Source organism: Colletotrichum destructivum, chromosome 7 (assembly GCF_034447905.1).
Source record: "Colletotrichum destructivum chromosome 7, complete sequence".
In the NCBI taxonomy this organism is placed as follows: domain Eukaryota; kingdom Fungi; phylum Ascomycota; class Sordariomycetes; order Glomerellales; family Glomerellaceae; genus Colletotrichum; species Colletotrichum destructivum.
In genome coordinates, this window is record NC_085902.1 from 4,017,542 (window position 1) to 4,040,393 (window position 22,852).

The 22,852-nt window shown below is 54.9% G+C and overlaps 7 protein-coding genes across 7 annotated transcripts; 4 read left to right on the plus strand and 3 right to left on the minus strand.

The window, feature by feature from the left end:
- Window positions 1-37: 37 nt before the first annotated feature.
- Window positions 38-1,552, plus strand: CDEST_11799 (Putative Ion channel regulatory protein, UNC-93; the record flags this gene model as incomplete). The annotated part of the gene is made up of 3 exons (XM_062927955.1): window positions 38-107; window positions 160-258; window positions 315-1,552. The coding sequence occupies 3 exons, from the start codon at window positions 38-40 to the stop codon at window positions 1,550-1,552; spliced, it is 1,407 nt and encodes a 468-aa protein (XP_062784006.1).
- A 2,346-nt stretch (window positions 1,553-3,898) lies between these two features.
- CDEST_11800 (Putative cyanovirin-N) lies at window positions 3,899-4,572 on the plus strand (the record flags this gene model as incomplete). Its single annotated transcript, XM_062927956.1, has 3 exons — window positions 3,899-4,158; window positions 4,253-4,386; window positions 4,454-4,572. 3 exons carry the CDS (start codon window positions 3,899-3,901, stop codon window positions 4,570-4,572), a joined length of 513 nt encoding a protein of 170 aa, XP_062784007.1.
- Window positions 4,573-4,714: 142 nt separating this feature from the next.
- CDEST_11801 (Putative zn(2)Cys(6) fungal-type DNA-binding domain, fungal transcription factor) lies at window positions 4,715-7,501 on the minus strand. The gene is made up of 2 exons (XM_062927957.1): window positions 6,916-7,501; window positions 4,715-6,745 (listed from the first exon to the last, which is right to left on the minus strand). The coding sequence occupies exons 1-2, from the start codon at window positions 7,035-7,037 to the stop codon at window positions 4,939-4,941; spliced, it is 1,929 nt and encodes a 642-aa protein (XP_062784008.1). The 5' UTR covers window positions 7,038-7,501; the 3' UTR covers window positions 4,715-4,938.
- A 1,154-nt stretch (window positions 7,502-8,655) lies between these two features.
- On the plus strand, window positions 8,656-10,469 carry CDEST_11802 (Putative beta-lactamase/transpeptidase; the record flags this gene model as incomplete). The annotated part of the gene is made up of 3 exons (XM_062927958.1): window positions 8,656-9,163; window positions 9,219-9,338; window positions 9,394-10,469. 3 exons carry the CDS (start codon window positions 8,656-8,658, stop codon window positions 10,467-10,469), a joined length of 1,704 nt encoding a protein of 567 aa, XP_062784009.1.
- Window positions 10,470-10,561: 92 nt separating this feature from the next.
- On the minus strand, window positions 10,562-18,784 carry CDEST_11803 (Putative phosphatidylinositol 3-/4-kinase, catalytic domain, FATC domain, armadillo-like helical). Its single transcript, XM_062927959.1, has 4 exons — window positions 18,367-18,784; window positions 18,228-18,295; window positions 11,436-18,142; window positions 10,562-11,368 (listed from the first exon to the last, which is right to left on the minus strand). The coding sequence occupies exons 1-4, from the start codon at window positions 18,429-18,431 to the stop codon at window positions 10,910-10,912; spliced, it is 7,299 nt and encodes a 2,432-aa protein (XP_062784010.1). The 5' UTR covers window positions 18,432-18,784; the 3' UTR covers window positions 10,562-10,909.
- Window positions 18,785-19,211: 427 nt separating this feature from the next.
- CDEST_11804 (Putative replication termination factor 2, Zinc finger, RING/FYVE/PHD-type) lies at window positions 19,212-20,308 on the plus strand. The gene has a single exon (XM_062927960.1). The coding sequence runs from the start codon at window positions 19,379-19,381 to the stop codon at window positions 20,222-20,224; it is 846 nt and encodes a 281-aa protein (XP_062784011.1). The 5' UTR covers window positions 19,212-19,378; the 3' UTR covers window positions 20,225-20,308.
- Window positions 19,212-22,774, minus strand: CDEST_11805 (Putative mannose-6-phosphate receptor binding domain superfamily, glucosidase II beta subunit). The gene is made up of 3 exons (XM_062927961.1): window positions 22,350-22,774; window positions 21,221-22,165; window positions 19,212-21,171 (listed from the first exon to the last, which is right to left on the minus strand). The coding sequence occupies exons 1-3, from the start codon at window positions 22,444-22,446 to the stop codon at window positions 20,522-20,524; spliced, it is 1,692 nt and encodes a 563-aa protein (XP_062784012.1). The 5' UTR covers window positions 22,447-22,774; the 3' UTR covers window positions 19,212-20,521.
- Between the last annotated feature and the right edge of the window lie 78 nt (window positions 22,775-22,852).

Sequence of the window (22,852 nt, forward strand, 5' to 3'; positions counted from 1 at the left end):
TAGAACACGTTGCAGTCTCTCAGATTAAATCATCTAAATGATGTCTGACAAGGCAAGCACCGCACCAGACGCGGCGCAGGCCACAGTGCAATCGGAAAGAGTCCCTGGTAGGTAACATGGTCCTAAACATCTCAGTGTTCAGACACTTACGACCGACAGTCAAGTGGTATCGTTCACCATTTTACAATGCCACGATACTGGGCATGTGCAGCTTTGCCGCTCCAGGACTATGGGGTGCAATGAACTCATTGGGTGCCGGTCAGTTGGCTACTCGAAAAACCCTCACCATGCGTATTGTTACTGACCGATTCCAGGCGGTGCGCAAGAGCCGTATCTCGTCAACACGGGCAACGCGCTCACCTTCTGCCTTATGATCATCTCGTGCTGGCTCACCTCCTCAATCGTCAAATACATCGGTATCAAGGGAGCATTGGTCGTCGGCACCATCGGGTTTGCCCCGTACAGCGCCGGTCTTTACCTGAACAACCGATATGGTGTCGAGTGGCTCGTTATCGTCGGAGCTGCGTTTTGCGGCGTGTCAGCCGGGATATTCTGGGGCTCTGAAGCCGCCATCGCTATTGCGTACCCAGAAAAACACAACAGAGGACGGATGATCGCGTACTGGCTCACGTGGACCAGAATTGGTCAAATCCTGGGTGGCGCAATCAACCTCGGCTTGAACTCTGATCGCAGCGGGGCTGGAAAAGTCTCTTACAAGGTCTACCTCATCTTCATCGCTCTACAAGCTTGCGGACCCTTCGTTGCTCTGCTGCTGAATCGGCCTCATAAGGTCCAAAGAGGGGACGGTAAAGCGGTAGAGCTTACAATTGCCGACAACCCGTGGCAAGAAATCAAGGCAACGACCAAGACCTTCCTCACACCCAAGTTTCTGCTTCTTATACTCTGGATTGGACAAGGCGTCTACTCAGAGTCCATCTTCTTCACATACATCGCCCTTTGGTTTTCAGTTCGAGCCAGAGCTCTTGGCTCGTTCCTCTCTGGTATCGTGGCTGTTGTCGCTGGGAATCTCCTGGGATTGTGGCTTGACCAGAACCAGATTGCTCTTAAGAAGAGGGCTAGATGGGCCTTCGCCGTCATCATGACTCTACAAGGCGCATGGTGGCTCTGGCTTACGATCAACGTCACAGAGTACCGCCGAACGCAGCCCACCCTGGACTGGAGCGATCCGGGTTTCGGAAGAGGGTTTGGAGTGTTCATCTTCTTGGTTTCAGGCTTCCAGCTCAACTACAACTTTGCATTCTTCATCATTGGACAAATATCGGAGAGTCCACAAGAAACTATCCGGCTATCTGCTCTTCTCCGAGGTACCGAGTCTGCCTGGCAGGCTCTTAGCTACGGACTGAACGCCGTTCCGATCTTCGCACTTGTCGGTGGGCCGTACATCAACTTTGGGCTTTGGTTTGTGTCGATTTACCCAGCCTGGCTAGTTATTCGACATTTTGGCACCAGTCACAAGGGTGGTGATTCAGAGACTGTTTCCCAGGATGAGGTAGTGCACGAAGTCAAAACGCAGACAAATTTGCAACACTGAAAGCACCGGGTCTCATCGGCGGATACATTTCTGGTGACGGTCTGGGGCTTCATATAATATTCGTCCACAAGACTCATAGTTAGACCTTCTGCTTGATCGCCAGGCATGTTCTGAGCTTCTGGGACATGTAAGTATATGCTTTTTTAATGCTACCTAATGACGCAACAAAGGCTTTGTTCGTTGTAGTCATAAAGAACAACAGTTCACTAGAGCGAGCATCTTTCCAGGTTGAGATGCTGAACGATATTGTAACTTCAGACGTTGAGTTCCTTAGAGACACAATGTCCAACCACAATGTTCAACTTGACATGAGGCTTCGCGTGCTGTGGCCCTTCTAGAGATATTTATAAGGGCTGGGTTTTCCGTCCCAGTATAGCTCGAAATCTCTACATACGACACAGACTATAATCACCATCACTAGCAAAGCTTCACTGCAACAATTGAGACTACGTTGGCCCAGTTCGTGGAATCGCTATAAGTCAGAAGCTTCGAATGAACACTTCCACAATGGAAATGAGCAAACAGACACAGAAAGATTACTTACCAAAGTTCTTCAAGCTTCCGGCCGAGCTACGCAACAGAATCTACGAGCTATCTGAGCTCATTCCCACAGAGTATGATCTGGATGCATGTGGGCCAGCGGCTGATATGGCGTGGTCGCGGACGCATCCCCAGTCGTCATTGACATTGTTCTGCCGTCAAGTCAGAGATGAGGTACTCAGTCTTTTGCACAGCAGAAACCATTTCCATTTTTGGCTTGGATTAAAAAGTCAGAACACCAACCAGTCGGCGGCCTCATCTAATCTGACGGCTTTCATTGAGGCCTACATCGATCCATCGCATACCTTCGCGTTGACAAACATCAAGTCAATGTATCTACACTTCTTTTGCGGAACAGGTCCTGGCGAGACATTGTCACAAGAGCTTGTTCGATCGGCCTTTGACCTCAAGAAGCTAACCATCTGTCCCAACAGTCGCAGCGATGCTCCTGCATCTAACGAGTTTCAAGCGGCACTTGAACTTTTCCTGCACGACATCCAACAGATTCGCTAGCTCCAAACGGCACGACTTGCTGAACCCATTCCCAGAGAACTCACTCAATCGTTGGCATCGTCTACATAATTCGTATTTCGATTGGAGTGCATTTGTTCTGGCCTCTCTCACCGCGGTTGTGATCACAATACTCCCTGGTCTCCTGAAAGCTACGCTGGGCGAGTTCCCACTGCAGCAAATGTCAGAAACTCCATCGCCCTGCATCAAAACATCCAACAGTTTCTATGGACAGCAATAAGGCCAGCAAAACGCTGGCATATGAGCTTCTTTTCGCCGGGAACACGTTGATCAAAGATCCGAGCCAGTTTTCTAGCCGTCCTCGTCGACACGTCAAGCTATCAAGTCGTCTTCGTGGAAAAGTTTGAGGCGAGTCAATCAAACGAAGGTACAATTGTGCTTGAAGACTGTTTCTCGCAAAGGTAGTGAGTTAAACATAAGGGAGAACCGGACGGTTCGAACAAGGATGATCGAGAGATTTGAGTTGATATAAGAAGATAGCAAGAAACAAGCACTGTGCACCGCAGTACTAGAAGAACAGTGGCTTACTTACTGAACAAGAGCTCAGGGCCCTTGCATGATGTAGTTCATGCATGAGATCAATCAGGGAGGTCGGCCCTACTCTGACGTTCCGGACCTGTCTGTTTTGGGCTTGGGCTATATGAATGCAAAGAAATGATTGGACTTCCTCCCTTTCACCGCCTGTGCGACCTTCTAATTATCACCAAGAAAGGACTCTCCTGGAAAGAGTTTTCGATGCTGTCACAAAGCACGTCAGGGCGAAGTTGCGGTTGTTCCCTGCAGTTGTTCCCCTCCTTCTGCGTAAGACATTTTGTACGGAGAATCAGAATGTACCATCCACTTCACGAAGTACACTGTTCAATCCCCGCCATTGTTTCACCCGGTGGTTTTGGGCTCTATAAGCACATTGATATATGTGGTTTGAAGTTTCGGACGGGCCTTTGGTGTCATTATTTCTCGGCCTCGAGGGTTGGCTTTGTCATTCATCCGTGAGGCTCCTTTCAGATGCAAGGGGTGATAACCTTTGTTATCAAGACTCAATGGTTTTATGCGCGTCGAATGTCTGCTTGTGTACGTCTACTTTTGGGATGACAACTATGTAGCTACGGACGAAAAAAGTTCTCTGATTTCTTATATCCTGGAAAAGGACGCAAGAATCAAAACTTCAACTCCCCCGTTTTCCAAGGAACAACAAGGTCGTTTGCCCATACTGTTTCTCGCATGTGACTTTTGGCGACATTCAGACTTTCAAGTCTCATTTCTACCATCGTCATCATGAACGTCACGTCCCTCATATTCGCCATCGCCATGGTGCTATTTAGCACTCCGGCCGTTAGCGGACGCGAATGCCCCCTCGAGTCAGACTGCGTTCAGAGTCTTTGCAATAAGATCAGATACACGGCCGACCACAGAGGAGAAAGACCGTTCCTGATGGAAGCTACCTGCGCGAACGAGGCAGGCGAGCCAGTCTTCACTAAGCTTGACCTCAAAAAATGCATCGTGAATAGCAATGGGCTCCTTTACTGGTCAGACCTGTTAGTTGCCTCCATTCTCTCCGTCGTGGACTCACACCCCAACCGTCCCTACACTGTTCACACATTGCTGATCATGATGACCCGCCATACACAGCGGCGATTTTAAGTGCCAGGGCTGCCGCATCGTCCAGTATAAACCGGAAGACACTGTCATCTTAGAGTGCCGAAAATGCCCAAAGAAGATTGGCGAATGGGAGTCCTTCGTGGTAAACTCACGAATCAATCTATGTAAGTAGATGGGAACCTAAACATACCAGTCTCACTTCTCGACTCTTGGCTGACAAGAGACTCCCAGCATCTGGCATCTGGGTCAGCAAGAACGGCGCGCTTAGCTGCTACAGCCACGAAGGAGGTTATCGTAGCTCTAAGGGGATATCAAGACTCTCGGGGCGTGGTGGACCTCGGACCTCTTGACCGATGTGTAGACGCTGGTACGCTGAATTCATTCATCTAACAGGCCGTCAACACTGCGAGATAGATCGTGTGCAACGCTGGTTCATCAGAAGGAATTTTCTTCGTACGGCCCACGAGAGCAGTCCAGAGCAGTTCAAGTCTTGTGTTCGTTATCTTCTTCTTTAAACATATATATATGCCAGCTTCTGGAAGTCATATAGAGTCTTCCTTGGTCGCCCAAGTCCCCTCCCGGTATGTGAAATCTGGGAAAAGCACAAAAAAAATCAACGCGCCACACTTCCACTAACTCGTCACTGAGAACAGAAACGCTCTGAACGACACAATGAAGTACGTGCGTTGTATACCAAGTTGTCACAGTAATCATCTCTACACCCGCGCTGATGACCGCCGAACAAACTCCCTGGTCACCTTCCAATGCGCCGCTCCGGCCTCTTTCGGGTCCATAAAGATAGTGATCCAGCTCCCCCACTTCGACTCATTGTCGATGAGTGCGTTCTTTATCCTCGCATGCTCGGGCAGACCGAACGGCGCCTCGAGCTGATGCGGTCCCCAGAAGGCGCTGCTGCCGCCAGACGACGACGACGTTGACCCGGTCGACACGGAACTGGGGGTCGTGTGTCTGCTCTGGACGAGGTTGCTTACAAGGTCCATGGTCCGCTCGTATTCCGCGTTGATTTGGGTGTTGGTGAGCTTGGGAATCTGAGGATACTGGACCCGAGGCACTGGGTAGTCGCAGTCAATGCTGCGGTCATTGTTCGTGGGGAAAAGACCGATGGGCACACCGTCCGATTCCTCCCAGGAGACCGTGTCCCATCCTGCGGTCAAGTCGACGGATTCGTCGCGGCGACGGGCGGCTTCTTCTTCAATATTTATACAGCGCTTGCCGATCTCAGAGATCAGCTGCGCGTCCCATAGGTTCTCCCTTCGCTTCGTGACTGTTTCTTGCTTCAGCAAGTCCACGGCCGCACGCCGTAGCATGGGGTGCCGGCATTTGATGCTGACGTAGTACAGCGGCGGGATGATCTCGGTGTCAAAGACGAATTTGGGCATCGCCATGGCGGCATGGGAAGGGTCGCGCCCCGACACTCTCCGTGACGCGTGCACAAACTCGGCTGCGGTGCTGATGATGGACGCGAAAGTTACGATATGGTTGTCGAATGCTGTCTCCAAGGTGTCCATCGCAGTGCTGATGGCGATCCTGGCTGCGTTGTAGTACACCATGCACAGCTTGCCTTTGCTCAACGCGTCATCAATGGCCGAGATGACGACAAAGGCCACATGCCATTGCGATAGTTTTGCGAGGAAGTCATCTTGCTCGCGAGCCAGCTCCAGTAATGTCGGATCGCTCGGGGGATATGAATAGACTGCTCTCTTTGCCTTGGCCGTGAATCGTAGCCCGTCATCGATCAGTTCGTAGAGCGCAACCTCGGCCTCGTCCACTGACGAGAAGAACAGATTCGTGGCAGAGCTCGCCTTCATGTTTGGCGGTATCGCGGCGGGGAAGCAACCAAAAAGAAAGGATGCGAGGGCGAGCCGGCTGTAGACGGGCACGAAGTGTTTCTTGATCATGTCCACATCTGTCGAAGGCTCGAGCTGCGAGAGGATTAGTCTGCCCTGGTTGATGTGAACTTGCGACGCGCCCTCGTCTCCAAGCATGAACTCTATGCAGATGAACAACAGACACGCCAGCAACGGCACTGTTGCTGGCGATGTCTCGGTGGGCTTCCATTCTTGGAGACACTTCAGAGCTTTGCCGTACTGCTCGGCGGCAAATGTGTTGGTCAGCACGCCATGGTTGTTTTCTTCTTCAACGGCCGGGTTAGAGCCTGGCGGCAACGCTAGCGTCTCATGAAGACTGCTGATGGCGAGGACGGCGTGACGGATTGCCGGCTCGGCATGGCAAAAGTGCGGCACCAGCTTCTTCCATAACATCGAGCTGACGCCGTCGCTGAAGATGGATGGGGCGGAGAAGTTACGATAGAAATCAAAGGCGCGCTGCTCTTTGGCACCGCCGGCCCAGTCCGCAAAGGGCGAGACAGGCGGGCTTAAGCGCATGACGCCGCCGGGATTGTGCCCCGGCAGCTTGGGAGGCAAGTAGCCGTCGCATTTCCGACCCGTCTTGTTGCAGCGAAGGCATGCAGGCTTGGTCTCGTCACACTTGACCTTTCGAATTCTAGCAGCCGCGACGGGGTTAGCAGGGCAAGGGGGAGTGGAAGACCTCGGACGAGGCAAGATGGGATGACGAGTGTTGAGAGGACAAGAGATGGGATGACCGGCACGGCGGACACGAGTGGCCGGCCTCGGACAAAGAGCAGCAGTTGAAATGGAAGACTCGGACTCAACTTGCAGGTGACACATCCAGTCCGGACTTTCTTGGTGCCTTTTCGACCAGACGGGACCTGCGATGACGCCGGCGGCGCACCTCCTTGAAGCCCCATTATTTGCTGGTTGGCCGTTGTGCTCATGGTGCGGCTCCTCTCTCCCTGCCAAGAGCAAATGGGCGTCCTAGTCCACAGCCGGGTTATGTGATTGGGACCTGGTGGTTTCCTTTGAATGGCCCTGGTTTGTTTTGGATCTCGAGTCGTTGTCGAAGGGGCAATCCGAGATGTCAGGTCCGAGGCAAGCAATCAGGGCTGACCGCTTCTTGAAAACGGAATCAGAAGGTGAGATTAAGACTCTTGTATTGTCTGTGCATTCACAAGGAATGAGGAGGGGACGGGGCTCGAAAGGATTCTGCAAGGGCGCTGAAGGGGGTGATGACGAAAAGCAGTAAACCCACAGTCGATCCAAAGCGAGATCTCCTCCAAGGCTGCTGTCTGGACACGTCACACGGCTGCGAGAATTAGAAGTATCAACAAAACAAGTATGAACAATCCTTTGTGCGCCAGAGTCTACGCGTCAGTGGTAGAGCGAGGGTGGTGGAAAAGAATGTCTCTGCCTGGAGTGAAGGAGAGCGACGGCAACAACGTGGACGCCGTGGGCGCGCGAACTCTCTCTCAGCCCTGTCACTGCCCAGATTAACGTTTCATCGTGGGCTGCACACTGCATGTGAGGTGAGCATTAGTGATGGAGCGATGGAGCCCGGATTCCCTGGCTTAGTGCGAAGGAAGTGGCTCAGTCCAAGACTCGGCCATAAACATGAGGCCCACTGTAATATCTGTAAATTGCTAGCAATTACCTGCTGCGATTGGCTATCCCGCTCGGACTTGGACTTGCGAGCTGGCCAATCAATCAGCTCAGGTGGATACCCGGGCTGCGTCCCACTTCGCCCCCATTTCACCCCGATGTGGGTACTTCCCCGGTCGGCCACCGGTACGTATCTCCGTGTTGTTGGTTCGGGACACGCTGAATCCCCTCGCAAGAACCTCCTTTCCAGACATTTCGCCATGCCATCGTTAAGCAACGATCAGCCAAGACACGCTGCGACTAGCTTAATTATCATTGCTACCTTCCGATTGGTCTATGTGCTCCAGGTCCGAACGGGCGGTTCACTCTGCCGACCTGCCAGGCTGACCTATTCACCGTCAGCCTAGACGGATGCATAGCGGTAGAGATCGCCAGTTGTTCGAGTCCACGCCCCGAAGGCGGCTGAGCACCACAAGACAAGATCCTAACCTTATTTCCGCCACCAGAACATGCTCTCCATCCCACCCCCCCTTCCGAGCTTGTTGCCTTGTGGTGTAGCTCTTGAATTGCTTTCAGACACTAACCTGATTGGCGATGTCGGACTTCATGAGGCTTGACCTCGGGCTTTACCCTGGTTCCAGAGGGATGAAGCTTGTAGATCGGAGAGACTAATGAGGTTCATGCAACTTCCAAAGCCCCAATATCGCGTACACTCATGGCGAAGCTTCTTCGTCAATGTTGAAGTCCAGAAATAGTTCTGAGAAGTGCGGTCCGTCTTGGTGTGAGGTTTCCGACATCACGAATGATATAACAAGTCTTGGTGCCATCTGAAAATGTTGATAACTTGCAAGCCAGAACCATATAATCAGACATTTTCACAGGAGATACGCTGATATTCGTCTCACTCACAGTTGATATTCCCTCATCTCCCCTCCGTCACCTTTGGTCACCTTCAAAATGGTTCCCATAGCCGTCCTCGCCCTTATGGCAATTTCTTGCCTTCAAGGTATTGAGGCCAACCCGTGCCCGCCACTGGGGCCGACTCTCCCCTCCTCCAAGACCCCCAGCAACTCGACGGCCGTCAAACAGGCTATCACCAAGATCCAAGAAGGCCTGGTCAACCGCACCTCTTCGCTCAAAGCCACCGCAATCTCCATAGGCGTCAAGTCCATCCACGAAGACGTTCCCCTATTCGACTGGCACTTCACCCCTCCAATCGCCGACAATCGCAGCACCACAACCGTCGACATCGACACCGTATACCGCGGCGGCAGCATTACGAAGCTCTTCACGACCCTTGCGGCTCTGCAGAATACTCACATCAAGAGGACTGACCCTGTCACGAAGTACCTCCCGCAGCTCAAGGCCGAGGCCGCCAGGAACAAGGGCCAACTCAACTTCGTGCCGTGGGATAGCATCACCATCGAAGATCTGGCGTCTCACGTCTCGGGCCTGGGAGGCGACAGTAAGTCTTCCTCCCTTGTTCATTACTTACTATTCGCGCCTCTAACCAACATCAGTCGCCACTGATCTTGCCGTATTCCCTGGAAATTGGGCAGCTTTGGGCCTCCCACCTGTCTCCAACGATACAAAGCCTACCTGCTCCGGTCTCGGGGGCACAACGCCCTGCACGGCGGATGGTACGCACTCTCAATCCCTTACTCCTCTGATTCGGTATCTCCTAACACTTCAAAGACCTCCTCAGTGGCCTCAACAAGAAACCACTCGTCTTCCTACCTCACACAACGCCAGTCTATTCTAATATCGGCCTCTCCCTGTTGTCCCTCGTCCTCGAGACCGCCACCAACAAGACCTACGAGTCCATCCTCACCGAGACTATTCTCAAACCCCTCGGCCTCGCCAACACCTCTATCGCCGTCCCCGCCGACGACGCTTGGGGGTTCATTCCCAAGGGCGAAGTCACTTGGGGCGGCGACCTCGGCGTCTTCGCCTCCGCTGGCGGCATCTACACAAACACCCGAGACCTGCTGGCCTTTGGCGCCGCCATCCTCTCCTCCGACCTCGGCATCGACACGCGTTCTTGGTTGAAGCCTCGCGCCTTCACCTCCTCACGTGGATACTCCATTGGCGCCCCATGGGAGATTTGGACGTCCTCGACGCTCCTCGACTCGGGAGTGCCTGTGTCCGCCTACACCAAGTCTGGCGACCTCGGCTTATACACCAACGTCCTAATCGTCGTGCCGGATTACGACCTCGTCATCTCTATTCTCACTGCGGGCGCAGAGGCGGCGGAATCTTCGCAGTTCCCTGCGCGAATCATCTCCCCTGTGATAGAAGCTCTCATCCCGGCCCTCGAGCAAGCAAACAAGGAGTACGCCGACGCGACCTTTGCGGGAACCTACACCGACGACGAGACAAACTCAACTCTCACCCTCTCCGTTGACGACGGGCCGGGCTTGTCGTTGACAAACTACACCGTCCGCGGTGTCAATGTGCTCGCCAACATCCCCAACTACAGCCTGAGCCCTGGGTCCAAGACTTTCAATGTCAGTGGAAGGCTCTACCCAACGAACATTCAGGAGGGGGACAAGTGGTCGTGGCGAGCCGTCTACAAAAACCATGACGAGCCCGAAGTCGACGACGAGCTTTTCTATCCCGACGGTGGATGCCAGACCTGGGGCCTCATCGACCGTAAGGCGTACAACTACCTGGCTCTGGACGATTTCATTGTCACCGCCGCTAAGGATGGATCAGCCAAGAGCATCTCGCCCCGGCCCTTTGGCGTCACTTTGAACAAGATTGAAAGTTGAAGTTGTTGAGGCAGGTATAAGTACCGGGGGTCGACTCAAACTCACGCAGCGGAGGCACTAATAGACATCGTTCACAATTTTAACATCGTTCGGGAAAAGAACCTTTGATTTTTCTGTTTGCCCAGACGCCTTGCCATGATGTCTCCACTACATAAAGTAAAGAAGGCCGCGTGCGACCTCTTAAAACAGACTCATCCCTCCCCTCCCCTGTGATCCATGATCTGATATACATAGACAAAAGCAGAAGAAAAACCCCGGAAATACAACCGAGGGAAGCTACTCACACATTGAAGAGAAATCCGCCCACGTGACGGCGGCCAGTCCACACAATCGAGGACCTTTTGTCTAAAACCTCCCAAGAGTTGCCCAGAACACACCATGTTCAACTAGTGATTCGGGAACCCCTCGCACTAGCTCTCTCCGATTGCACGTTGCCTGATTTACCAGAAACTGCACCATCCTATGTAGTGCTGGCAGAGGTTTTCCAGCTTCGTCGCCTCCGTGATGAGCTTGTTGACCTGGTTAATGACATCGAGCTCCTCATTCGGCTTGAAGTCTTTGCCCGTCAACTTCTGAGAGACACGGTCCAAAACCTCGACAGCCCGCGCGTTCTGGATCTCGGTGGGGTCTTGCCCGTGGTTACCGTTGACAACACTGCCGTCGTGAGCCATCGAAGAATTTGTCCTCGACCGAGAGCGTGCGACAGGTCCTCCGGGCATGGCAGGATCGCCTGCGGCGAGTAGTTCGGAGGGTGCTATATCCGAGTCGAGAACCGAAGGGCGACGGGCTCGGGCGGCCTGCGGACCAGCAAGGGCTGTCTCGCGTTCGGATCGGAAGTTCGGTCCCGTCGGGCTGGCCGCATTCGTAAGGCGCCAGGTCAGAAGAGGATCGTGAATGAACTGTAGCGAGGAGATGGATCAGCACGACAACACAGTTTCGAATGGGGCATTGAGGGAGGGAACTTACCGCTTCCAAGACGGCCATGACACTGTCCTTGTTGTCTCTCAGAACTCTCATGACGTGCTCGCAGGTGATGCGGAAGCTGCCCTCGATGTTGCTCACTTCCATGGCGTAGGTGAGCATGCGGGTGAGTCGGAACGGCACACGCTCTGGGTACTTCTCGCGTTTCATAGCCACTTCGAAGCAGTCGCCAAAGTCGATGTGGATGATCTTGCCCGTCACACGGTCGAGCATGAGGTTCGACGGGTGACGATCGCCGAGACCAAGGATGTATCCAACCATCGACATGACGCCCAAGGAGCGCGTGTAATTGGTGCGGCGTTCCAACCAAGCCTCGGAGCTTTTGCTCTTGAGCCACAGTACACGATAGAGATCCTGACCCGTCGTGTTGTCAAGTGCATAACCAAAGACTTCCACTTTCTGCATGAGCGTGAGGTTGTCGTAGTCGGGAGCCATCTGGAGCATGATGCGATGCTCAATGTTAAGGAGGATCTTTCTGCTCTCACGGTATTCCCTAATCAGAACGTGCAGAGTGTCGCTGTTGGGTACCCAGCCCAACAGACCCGAGTTTTGGGATAGCGGGATTGCCGGGTACCGCTGGATGTTGAGGTGTCGCTTGTAGCATTCCGAGTCGTTGGACAACAAGGTGTTGCACAGACCGAACAACTGCATAACTCGTTCGTCCTGGCGGATATCCTCATGGCCCTTGAGCAGGAAGGCGTATGATACACCGTCGCTGCCGCTGATATTGAGCTTGCGAGGCCGCTGTTTACTGTTGATAACGGTGAACGTGCCTTCAAACTCCATGATGCGGACGATCGGTTGGCCACTGCGGTAAGTTCCGGGCACGGCGAGGTCGAGGTCTTTGGCAGCCAGCAGCTTCGGCGAGCAGTAGGGCAGCTCAAGAGTAGTGAGCTGAGGTAGCTGTCGCGAGATGCGGCGGAAGACCTGGTAGTAGAGATCCCATGCCTGGTTGAGGTCGTTGACGTCTCTGCTGGCCTCGTACTGGCGGCACCACTCGCGGGCCTCGGTGAGGTCTCTTCCAAAGGCTTGGGTGAAGGAGATCTCGCGCAGAGTCTCCGGGCCTCGCTCGAGCTGGTCGTGGAGAGGTTCGAGAGTCGCGAACATGCCCTCAATGTTGTGGTCGCCAAAGTAAAGTCGCGAGGCTTCCTCGAGGCCCTCGTGCCATTGCTCGTGCCAAAGCACCGCGACCCTGATAAGTTCGTGGCTGACAACATCGGCTTGCGAAACGAGATTGGCGCTGTGTTGACGCATACTATCCATAATCTGAGCAGCGGATCTCGATCGGCGAGAGTTTTGCGACGACTTCATGGCGACGGTCAACGGGTAGACCAGGGCCTGCGGATGGGCTCTACCGACGTCCGCCAGGAGGCTGTGAATCGACTGCTGTACGCGGCGTGTCGGCTGGTTGATCCGGGCGATGAGCTGGGGAATGACCTCCAGCCAGGTGTCGACACTGACGTTGGTGAAGCCCTCCGTGACGGCCGCGTTCACGTCGGCACTGGCGCCATGCGTGAACCACAGCGTCAGCAGCCGAAGCGTGTCCTGCAGAGAGCTGCCGGCGGACAGCGCGATGGACTTGAAGAAGCCCCGGACAGCCGGCACAACGTGCTCGATGACCATGTGGTCGGTTCTTTCACCTCTGGTGGACAGCGCCTGTACGATCTCGAAGTTGGCCAGAGCCCACGCGTGCCAGGCCTTGTACCAACGCGGGTTGTACTTGGTGGCTTGTGAATAAGACGTCAGAATGTCCTGGACGTGCTCGTACTGCCAGTTCTCCTTATTCAGGGCGATGTGCCATTCGCCCTGGCGCAGGTAGCACTTGGCCAGGAGGACGGTCTGGTCGTACAAGGCCTTTTGCGTCTGAGGGTTCATGAGGCTTGGGTCAATCTGATGAGGGAACCCATATTCGCTCGACAAGTCCATGCCGTTCGGAGCCTGCGACGTGAGATGAGCCTTGGTCGCCTCGTACCGGTGCGCCGAGTCATTGGTGAACTTGCGGAGGCAGTAGAGCGTCCTCTCCGAGATTCCAGATGTGCGAAACGCTGGCTGCTGGCCGACCTCCCACTCGTACTTGAGCATGGCGTAAATGACCTGGGAGGGAATGTTTCGTGGCACGGCGGCGTTCGGCTGCTGCCTCTCGTTCCAGTAAGGAATTAAGGTCTCCAGAGGGGTTTGCTCAACGCCGATGAGCTGCTTCAGCGACTTCTCGGCAAGGCCCATGCGACCCGACTTGCGACACAGGTTGGCAAACTTGATCCACATGTGCATGTTCTCCGTCGGGCTGATAACCAGGTGGCGGAGACGCAGCATCCGCTGCCACACCTCAACATTTCGCTGGCAGCCCTTGAGCCTCGTCTCCCAGGTGCGCCTCATTGTGGCCTTCTTCTTGTCGTCCGTCTGCTTGTAGACGATGAGCTCTTCCAGCTCGGCGAGCATCTGGACTCTAACCACGACTTGGTATGCTCGGTTATACGACTCACTAACCAGTGCACTGAGCTCCGTGTCGAGGCCTTCCCGAGCTTGCTGCACGCAGTTGACAGCCTCCCTAAACTGGTTGCGGTGCAAAGCGAGGATGGCGCCAAAGAATGACCGGTCAGTCGAGTAGCGCTTCATGGACTGCAGATAGTTGTCCATTGAATCCCACTTGCTGAGGCCCCATGCAGCCGCGGTTGCCAGGGGCGCAATCAGACGTTGGACGTCGGGCGACGAGTTGGCCCACGTGTTGCCGGCGATGCCAGCCAAAGCCTCCCACTCGCCAAGGGCGTGCAGGCATCGCATCTTGCCCATGATGATCTCGACAGGCACGGGCTTGTCGTCGGGGACCTCCATTTCACGTTTCGTGTAAAAGGCGAGCGCCTCCTCCCATCTCTCCAGCTTCTCGAACCACGTCTCTCTAAGTTGGATTCCCTCTTTGTAAAGCTGTGCCTTACGGAGAATCCCGATGGCTGCGTCGGACTGCTGGAGTTGGTTGTTGATCACGATAAGAGCTTCAACCGCCCCACTGCTCTGGTCCTGCAGGAACTCGAGCTCCTTGTAGTGTAGGGCCTTGGCGTAGGCGTGGCAACGAGCCGCTTCCCGGCCGAGAACCCTAATGTCGATGGGCAAGGCTTTGTCGTCGTGTTCCATAAACTCGGCGAGGTTGAGCAGGAGGCCAAGCAGATCGGGGGGCACATTCTCGGACTTGATGGCGCTCTCGATGTTCTGAATCAGCTCGTCCTGGAACTGTTCGTAGAGCTCGCTCCAGCAAGACACGAACGCCGAGTTGAACAGCTCGCGCGCAAGGGGCAAGTATGAGCTGGCGAGGGCAGCACAGGCGCGAAGCGCATGGTTGGGCGACTCGGTGAGCAGGGTCGTGGAGAACCTACGAAGCCATTCCTGCCAATCCTCCTTGGTTGACTTACCCTTCGTATCCCACGCCTGCTTGAGGTGGATAGCGTTCATCTCAAGCTTCTTCGCGCCGAGGTCCGCGAACGCTGCTTGGTCATCGACACGATCCACAAACCGGTCGCCGCCACCGAGGTCTTGCGGGAGCACCTCCCCTTTCTGGAGCTTGGTGACAAGCAAGTCGTAGTTCTGGTGCTGGATCTGATGTTGCGCGAGGACCTTGTTGACAGTGCCCATGAAGTGTAGATAATCCTTACCGAGCTGCTGGATCAAGGCGCAAAGAGTGTCCAGAGCCGCAACGCGTAGGGTGATATCTCCGCTGCCCAGGATACGAGTGAGGGGGTGGATGATCTTGGCAGCGTAGTCGTTCAAGTTGACCTGATACGTAATCTTGCCAATCGTCTCGATCGCTTGCTTTCTCAACGGAGAGGGCTGGCCTTGCTTCTCAAACGTCCTGACAATTACAGGAATGATCAAGTGCATGTACTCCTCGGCACTTGATCCAAAGACGAGAAACGCGTGGAGGACCTTCTCGGAAGGGGTTCGTCGCGTGGTGGTGTCTTTTTCAAGCACGCCTAGCATCAGTGGCAGCAAGCCTGCGAGGTAGATCTTGAACTCGCCCTCGAGGGACCGCGAGATGGCCTCCACCAGGTTCATGATGGTGGACTGAAGGGTGCTTGTGGTGTTCCAGAACTCCTGGCAGATCTCGACAATCTCGGGCAGGAAGTTGCGAATGTGCTGTCTGACGATGGACACAAGAGTGGCCAGTTGACTAAAGTACGAATCGAGACGCGTCTTGTCTGCTGCGCGAATAACACCAAGGAAGGCCGGAATGATACGGTCGAGGAACGAGACACACTCCAGACCGAGAGTACGGAAGATGTTCATGATGGCCTCGATGACAGATGCGTGATGGCTCGAAAGGGAGTTGTCCTTGAGGATCTGGAGAAGCGCGTTGATGACAACGGTCGGGAAATACTCCTTGCTGGATGGCGTGAGGCCCGTCATCATGAGCGAGATGTCCGTCATTTGCGTGCTCTCAACTCGGCGCTGAGCATCCGGGCGACGCTGTTCAACCTGCTGGTACTTGTAGGGGTCCAAAGCCCCCAGAATACCCATCAGCTTGATGGTCTCCTGTCGGAGAGGCCCGCGTTGCCCTTCCGTGCGGATGATGCCCTGAAGCAGCTCCAACAGCTGGGGATACTCCAGATAGGGCTCGATGACATATCCCGAGTTGCTGGCCAGCTGACCCAGCGCATGGAGCGCCGCCTCGCGCTTGTTGTTCGAGCTCTGGTCTTGCAAGGCTTCGATGATCAGGGGCATCAACCTATCCTTGTATGGCAGCACCTCTTCGCCGCCGACGGTTGCCAACTCGCCGATGGCCCTCAAGATCGTTGCAGCCACAGCGGCACTAGGGTCGTTGGCCTTTGGAAGCAGGACTGACATCATGGGGTCGACGTAAGGCTTGACGAGCCCCTGGGCATTCTGTACCAAGAGACTAAGTAGCTTTGCGCTTTCCTCCTTGTTCCTCGCGACATCAGAGAACTCAAGCTCTGTCAGTAGCTGGATGAGAGTCTTGCGCAGAGAGGGGATGACGTATGCCGGGTTGTATCTGGCAAGCCGACCGATGATAGAGATCGCAACCTCCCTGATGGCAAACACCTCGTCATTGAGGGCAAAAAACAGAGTACGGATATTCTCTGCCTTGGCCAGATGTCGATCGAAACGCTCGTCGAGGGCAGCAAGGACTGTCCGTCTAATATTCGGCTCAGGGTCCGATACGCCCACTGTGAGAAGTCTTTCAATGACATCACCAACAACTTGGAGCGCGTGGTAGCTTGTCTGATTGACAATGGGGTCGCGCACATAGAGCTGGCAGCAGGTAAGAGCAGCTGCCTCTCTTGTCTCTGGGTCCTCATCCTCAACGTACTTCACAGCAACGTCACGGACAAACTCGTTGAGAACGTGGCCCGTGAAATCAAAGCTTCCAAGTGTATTGAGTGCAAGCTTGACTTCAGCTTTGCGGTGCTCATAGGCCAAAGGGTCTTTGGAGTCCTTCGGGACAGCTGGCACAGCTTGAAGGGTGTTTGGATGGGGGGCTCCCAGGGGCTTGAAAGGCTCTCCACAAAGGACCATGCTGAGCATATCGAGCAATCGGTTCTGGATCGTATCCTTGGCCGGCGGGATATAAAAGGCCATATCGACGAGGGCCTGGGTCAGTTTTGGCGTCAGGTCGCACTCGAAGATGGGGTCGAGGAGAGCCTCCATGTATTTGCTTAGAGTCTGGCCAACAGCAACAGCGAGGCGACTTATGCACTCGAAGACTGCATCGACCGGACCTCTTTTGCGAGCAGCCAGACTCAGTCCTTCCCTGACGTGGGTCATAACACCGTCGAGGTACGGGGCGATGGCACTCTTGACCGAATTCGCAATGTTGCCAATAGCAAGGAACGCGTCGTTTCTCTCCTTGTCCTTCTTCAGCATACCAGAAAGGTAGACCATGAACTTGTGGAGGTAACTTCGATCAAATTCGGCGGGAGAGTAGCTCGCGAGGTCAGGGATGAGGAGGACGACTGTCTTCCGAATTGTGACGTCGCGGTGGTCCTTGTACCGCAAAACGATTTCGCACGCTTCAGGGTAGTGGTCCTGCATAAACATGCCGCCCTGCTCGAGGAGCTCCTTGAGCATGAGAAGCGAGGCGTGGATGTACTCGACGGTGCCGTGCTGCAGCCCGCGCAAAAGTTCGGCGTATGCCTTCTCCATCCATGTCTGCTTCAGTTCCTGGTCTCGCTCTCTAATGATCCGGAAACATGCGGCGACGGTCTCTGCGGAGGTGGCGCGAATAAGGTGACGGTTGTCTCTCAGGCTGTTCCAGATAAGGTCGAGAACCAGACCGACATAGTTGTACATGAGAGTGGGCGCCTGTCTCGCCAGCTCGCGCAAAACGAGGGCTGCGCTATAGCGGCGCTCCTCTACTCGTTCGCTCTGCAGCCATTCGAGGGCCATCTGGGTTTCGGACTCGACCAGCTCGCTTATCATAGAACCGCCTGGTCGGCACATCTTGCCCAGGGCAATGGCAGCGGCCTGCATGGGGTTGATGTCTTTGCCGCGTAGAATGGTCTTGAGGTTTTGGTTGAAACGGGCAAACATCTTGGTGGACTGCTCCGAGACTTCGATGTCGACCAGGGCGTCAAGGGCGTAGACGCCGCCCAGACGTTCGGAGGAGTCATTCCCGTGGGAGATGAGCTGTGTGATTTTGTTGTTTACGTGACTATAGATGGTGTTGAACTGTTCGAGGGGAAGGTCTGCGTAAACGGCATGTCAGTAGGTTGTTGCGCAGACGGTCACAGTGAATAGACAGGGCCGAGGCCAAGAGAGGGATGGATTTACCTCGATGACAAACCAACACCAGCTCTCTAAGCTGCAATGCCGCTCGCTTTCGAACATCGTCCGAGGTTCTAAAAGCAGATTAGGTGCTGCGCCAAAGGTCGGAAGCAAGATGGTGTTCGAGATGGAGGGGGTGGCCTACCGAGACCTCAGGTCCCTGACCAGGTTGTCTAGTCGCTCGAGAGCGATCTGCTGTTGGGTCGCCATGGCTCAGTGGCTGGCGCACCCGGGCGGTCGAGAACTAGAGTGAGAGGAACATCGACTGGCGGTAGGAGGGCTTGTTTGCGCTGTCGATATTTGTTTGGGTCGGGTGTGAGTGGGAGGTGCTGAATGGTCGATTTTTTGGACTCGGGTATGATGAGCAGATGTCGCGCTGCCCTTGAATGCGAAAGGAGAGAGGTGGTGCACTCGTTTTCGACCGCCTTTTTCTGTTGATATAGACGGTGATTCAGGACAAATCGGGGACGTGCTGCAGGAGGGGAAGGTGTGACGAAGAAGAAGAAGAAGAAGAAAAGCGTAGGACGAAATGGGCTTGAAGACAATGTTACGAGGCTGAATTGGATGGGGGAACCAGGAACCAGACAGAGCAAGAGCAAGAGCAAGACCAGGTCTGCAGTGACGGAAAGTGCGACAGTGGATGGAATGGAGGGTCACCCGTGGGAGCAACGGCGCAAAAATGTGGGTGAGGTACGGATGTATACCGTGTCCGCACGGTCGATCTTGCTGCACTCAAGCAAGCACCCCAATGTTGTCTCCAGACTATCTACACTGTCCTGTCAAGTCTCCACTATGGCATGCGGTTCCTAACCCGACGAGCTTCAGCCGCCACCGCCTCCAGTAGAGGGGACGCCTCGTTGCTGACCTCCCCTCCCGTCTGATGCTACCCCTGCAGCTCCTCATTCCTAACCGGCAAGTCCCTCCTTATCTTATCGGCAAGGTGGGTGAACTATGACACTCAAACACGGGGACCGCGCAGTTGGTCGATTTCTTGCGTCGCATCGCATCTCAACACTTCCGATTAATCCAGACCAAAAACGTTAACCATCACAGATCCATTCACGACACTCAGCCAGTCCACTTTTCTTAGGATTTAGACGCCATTCCTATAGACACCATTCCGATTCCGAACTCTACCTTCTCCTTTATCGCGAGCCATGGGTAACGACGGAGGATCCATTCCCAAACGCCGCGAGCTCGTCAAAGAAGCCGCCCGCGCTCTCAGCGTCAGCGAACTGAAAGCAAACGCCCTAGAGTCCCTCGGCCACGCCTGGAACAACGATCCCATTACGAGTCAGCCCCTCGACAGGGACAATGTCGTCTCCGACTGGCGCGGGCGCCTCTACAACTACGAGTCCATCCTTCAAGGCCTGATGCCCTCCGACGACAACACCGAGTCGTCGCCGCCGTCCAACCCCGATTCCCAAGAGCTCACACTTGCGGCCACCGGCATCAAGTCGCTTCGCGACATCGTTAGGCTCAAGTTCCACCGATACACCCCGCCCGGCACCAAGAAGGACATCTGGGCCTGCCCCATTTCCTTGAAGGAGTTGGGTCCTTCCGTCAAAGCGGTCTACATTGTGCCTTGCGGCCATGTGTTCGCCGAAATTGCCATCAAGGAAATCCAGGAGCTGAGGTGTCCCGAGTGTAGCGAAGAGTTTAAAAGCGAGAATGCGGTGCCTATCCTGCCGACCGAGGAAAGCGATCTCAAGAAGCTGGTGCAGAGGATGGATGATTTGAAGGCCGCGGGACTTGCACACAGCCTCAAGAAGGACAAGAAGGACAAGAAGAAGAAGCGCAAGGCCGATGAGGGGGTTCAAGAGGGCGATAAGACAGGCAAGAAGAGAGCGACAGAAGATGCCGTTGCCCCAAAGTCTGCCAAGGAAGCATCCGGGAGGATCAGCGGCATCAACAATGCCATGGCCGCGTCATTAACAGCCAAGGTAATGGCTGAGCAGGAGGAGCTAAGCAAGCGGAGGAAGATGGCGTCGTCGAGGGGTTGACCAGTAATGTCAACGCCGATTCCAGCCTCGGCCCTGGCAGCCAACTGTAAAATATTAACTATATCAAATGATACCCTAGATCCTCATACCAACGGGATTCCCAAATGGCGGGCACCTCGGGCATTTTGTGAGCAGCAAAATGGAAAGAGCGAAATACGACGTTCTTGCGATTCTTAATGCAAGCCTTTCTACTTGGTTCTACCTGGCCCAAGTCAGACGACCCTTACGCCAATCTAAGCAGACCCCAGATGCCAATTCTTTGTGCACGCCCCATGCATATCTTTGTTCCATGTTTCTCTACAACTCATCCTTGCCCTTGGGCTTGGGAGGCTCAAGCAGCTCGTCGCAGGCGGCGGGTGTGCCGACCTCCATCTTGTAGACGCACTTCTCCGACTCCGAGACCTTCCAAAGCTCCTCCGTCTCGCTGCAGGCGAGCCAGACGTCGGTGCGTCTCTGCGGGCCATTCCAGCAACCCTGGCCGTTCTCGTAGCGAAGAACCATACGGAGGCCCTGGCCAAGGCTCTTGCCGTCGATGCGCTCCTCGTCGTCTGCCATCTCCTTGTCGATACGGACGAAGTTGCCCATGTTGGTGTTGCCGCCACCCTTCTTAGACTTCTGGTTGGTCTTATCCATCCAGCAAAGCTCGTACTCGTACTCGCCGAGCTCGGTGCTGACGCACTTGTTCTTCAGCACACGGAAGATATCGTCGATACCGTAGTCCTTCTCAAGGTCCTTCTCCTCGGTCTCCAGCTGGCGCTTCTTGTCCAGCAGATCGCTGTTGGCCGAGTTGAAGGCCTCGCGGGCAGCCTTGACGAGGCGAGACTCGGCGCCGGCCTGATTGTTATCAGCGATAAGGCCGTTCTCGATCATCCACACCCGTAGGGAGAGGAGCTTTCCATGGACGAACTCGCGGACTGCGTCAGGGAGGTAGGCCTCGAAGTTGTAGACTGAGATTGGTTAGTCAGGCGCGCAAGAACGATCCAGGGGCTCACATACGGATGTCGGTGTCGGAGACCTCGTCCTCCTCAAACTCCTTCCAGTTGATGCCCGAGGTCTCGGAGTCCTCGACAAGGACCTCCTTGATATCAGCCTCGAGGCCATCGGGAAGTGCCTCGTTGGCGAGGTTGGCGGCGTAGTCCTCCCAGCCCTTGACGGCGCGCTTGACACCCTCGTCGTTGAAGTTGGGGTTGTACTCCTCCTTGAAGCGGCTGAGAATGCCCTCGAGCTCCTTAACCTTGTTCTGGAGCTCGTCTCGGTGAGCAACGACGTCCTCGAGGGTCTCGCGAAGCTCGGTCACGCGAGTCTTAGCCAGGCTCAGCAAGGTGCCGAGCTTTCCACCAGAGCCCTCGCCCTTGACGACCTTGCCCTTCTCTGAACGCTCGATCTCGTGAAGCTTCTGTTCAAGCTCATCTTTGCGGGTCTCGAGACCCTTGACCTCGTCCTTGAGAGTGTTGACCTTGGTCTCGACGCGGCGGCGAAGCTCGCGAGACTCCTTGGCCATCGTCTTGCGTCTCTTAGCCGCCTTGTCGATGGCGTCGGTACGAGCGGCCTCAATGCGGCGGTACTCCTTGCCGATCTCGGCGCACTTGTTCTCGCACTTGACGCCTCCAACACCGCTGTACTCCTCGGTGCCGTCGCAGCAGACGTCGTAGTCGCAGTGGCCGTCGTTGACGAATGTGAAGGGGACGTAGGTGCCGATGTGGCCGCCGTTGGCGCACCAGAAGCCAGGCAGGGCATTGGTGGTGTTGGTGGTGCCAGTCAGGGAACCGGCAAAGGGCTGCGGGGGGGAGAGGGGGTCGAGATAGGCACAGGCCGCAGTGCCGGGCTCATCAGAGCCATCGGGGCAGTCGCAGGAGTTGTCGTTGACTTGCTTGATGCTAAGCTTCACCTCAGGGTGGCCGATGCAAGAGAAGGTCTCCTTGGCCTCGAAGAACTTGGCAACTGCAAAGAAATCGTGTTAGTGACAGATCGCAGACAGCAAAACAAAGACCGAGCTCAATTGGTCGCAAGTCAAGGGCAGCAACAACTCCAACAAAGAAAACAAACACCAATACCAGTCAGTGCAACATTGAAGACTAAGGGAGCTCTTGTAGATAGGTAGGTAGGTAGGTAGGTAGCTACTCACATTCAGGGCCAACACCTCTCGGCAAGCTAGTGGCCGAGACAGGTGCAGCAGCACACAGGAAGGTGCCAACAAGCACCAAGCTGTAGCTTTGACGCATCTTGATGGGTGTTCAGGGGGTATGAACTCTCATCAACGGGTAAGGGCAGGGCGAGATTGGGGTTGTGGGATTTTGGTGTGGTGGTGAAGCTGCCCAGATCCAATTCTGGAGTGGAAGTCTGAAGTGTTGGAAAGGCGAGGTACGAAGAGAGGAAGGTCCAAGGTACCACTGTCCGTCCGTATTCGTACTTCGCTTCGTGGAACTTCCAGCTCACCCAAAACGCTTTAGGTGGGTTTTTGTTGACAGGGAAGTCGGAGCTGGCGACACTTAGGGAGTGGATTCGGGGCGGCTGGCGGCTGGCGGCTTCTGCATGGATTAGAGTCACGTGCTTATATCCCTGTCCTACCCACTGCTCCTCCAGCGTCTGAAAGAGAGGAGCACAGGGCACTGAACAGGCGGGAAGGCG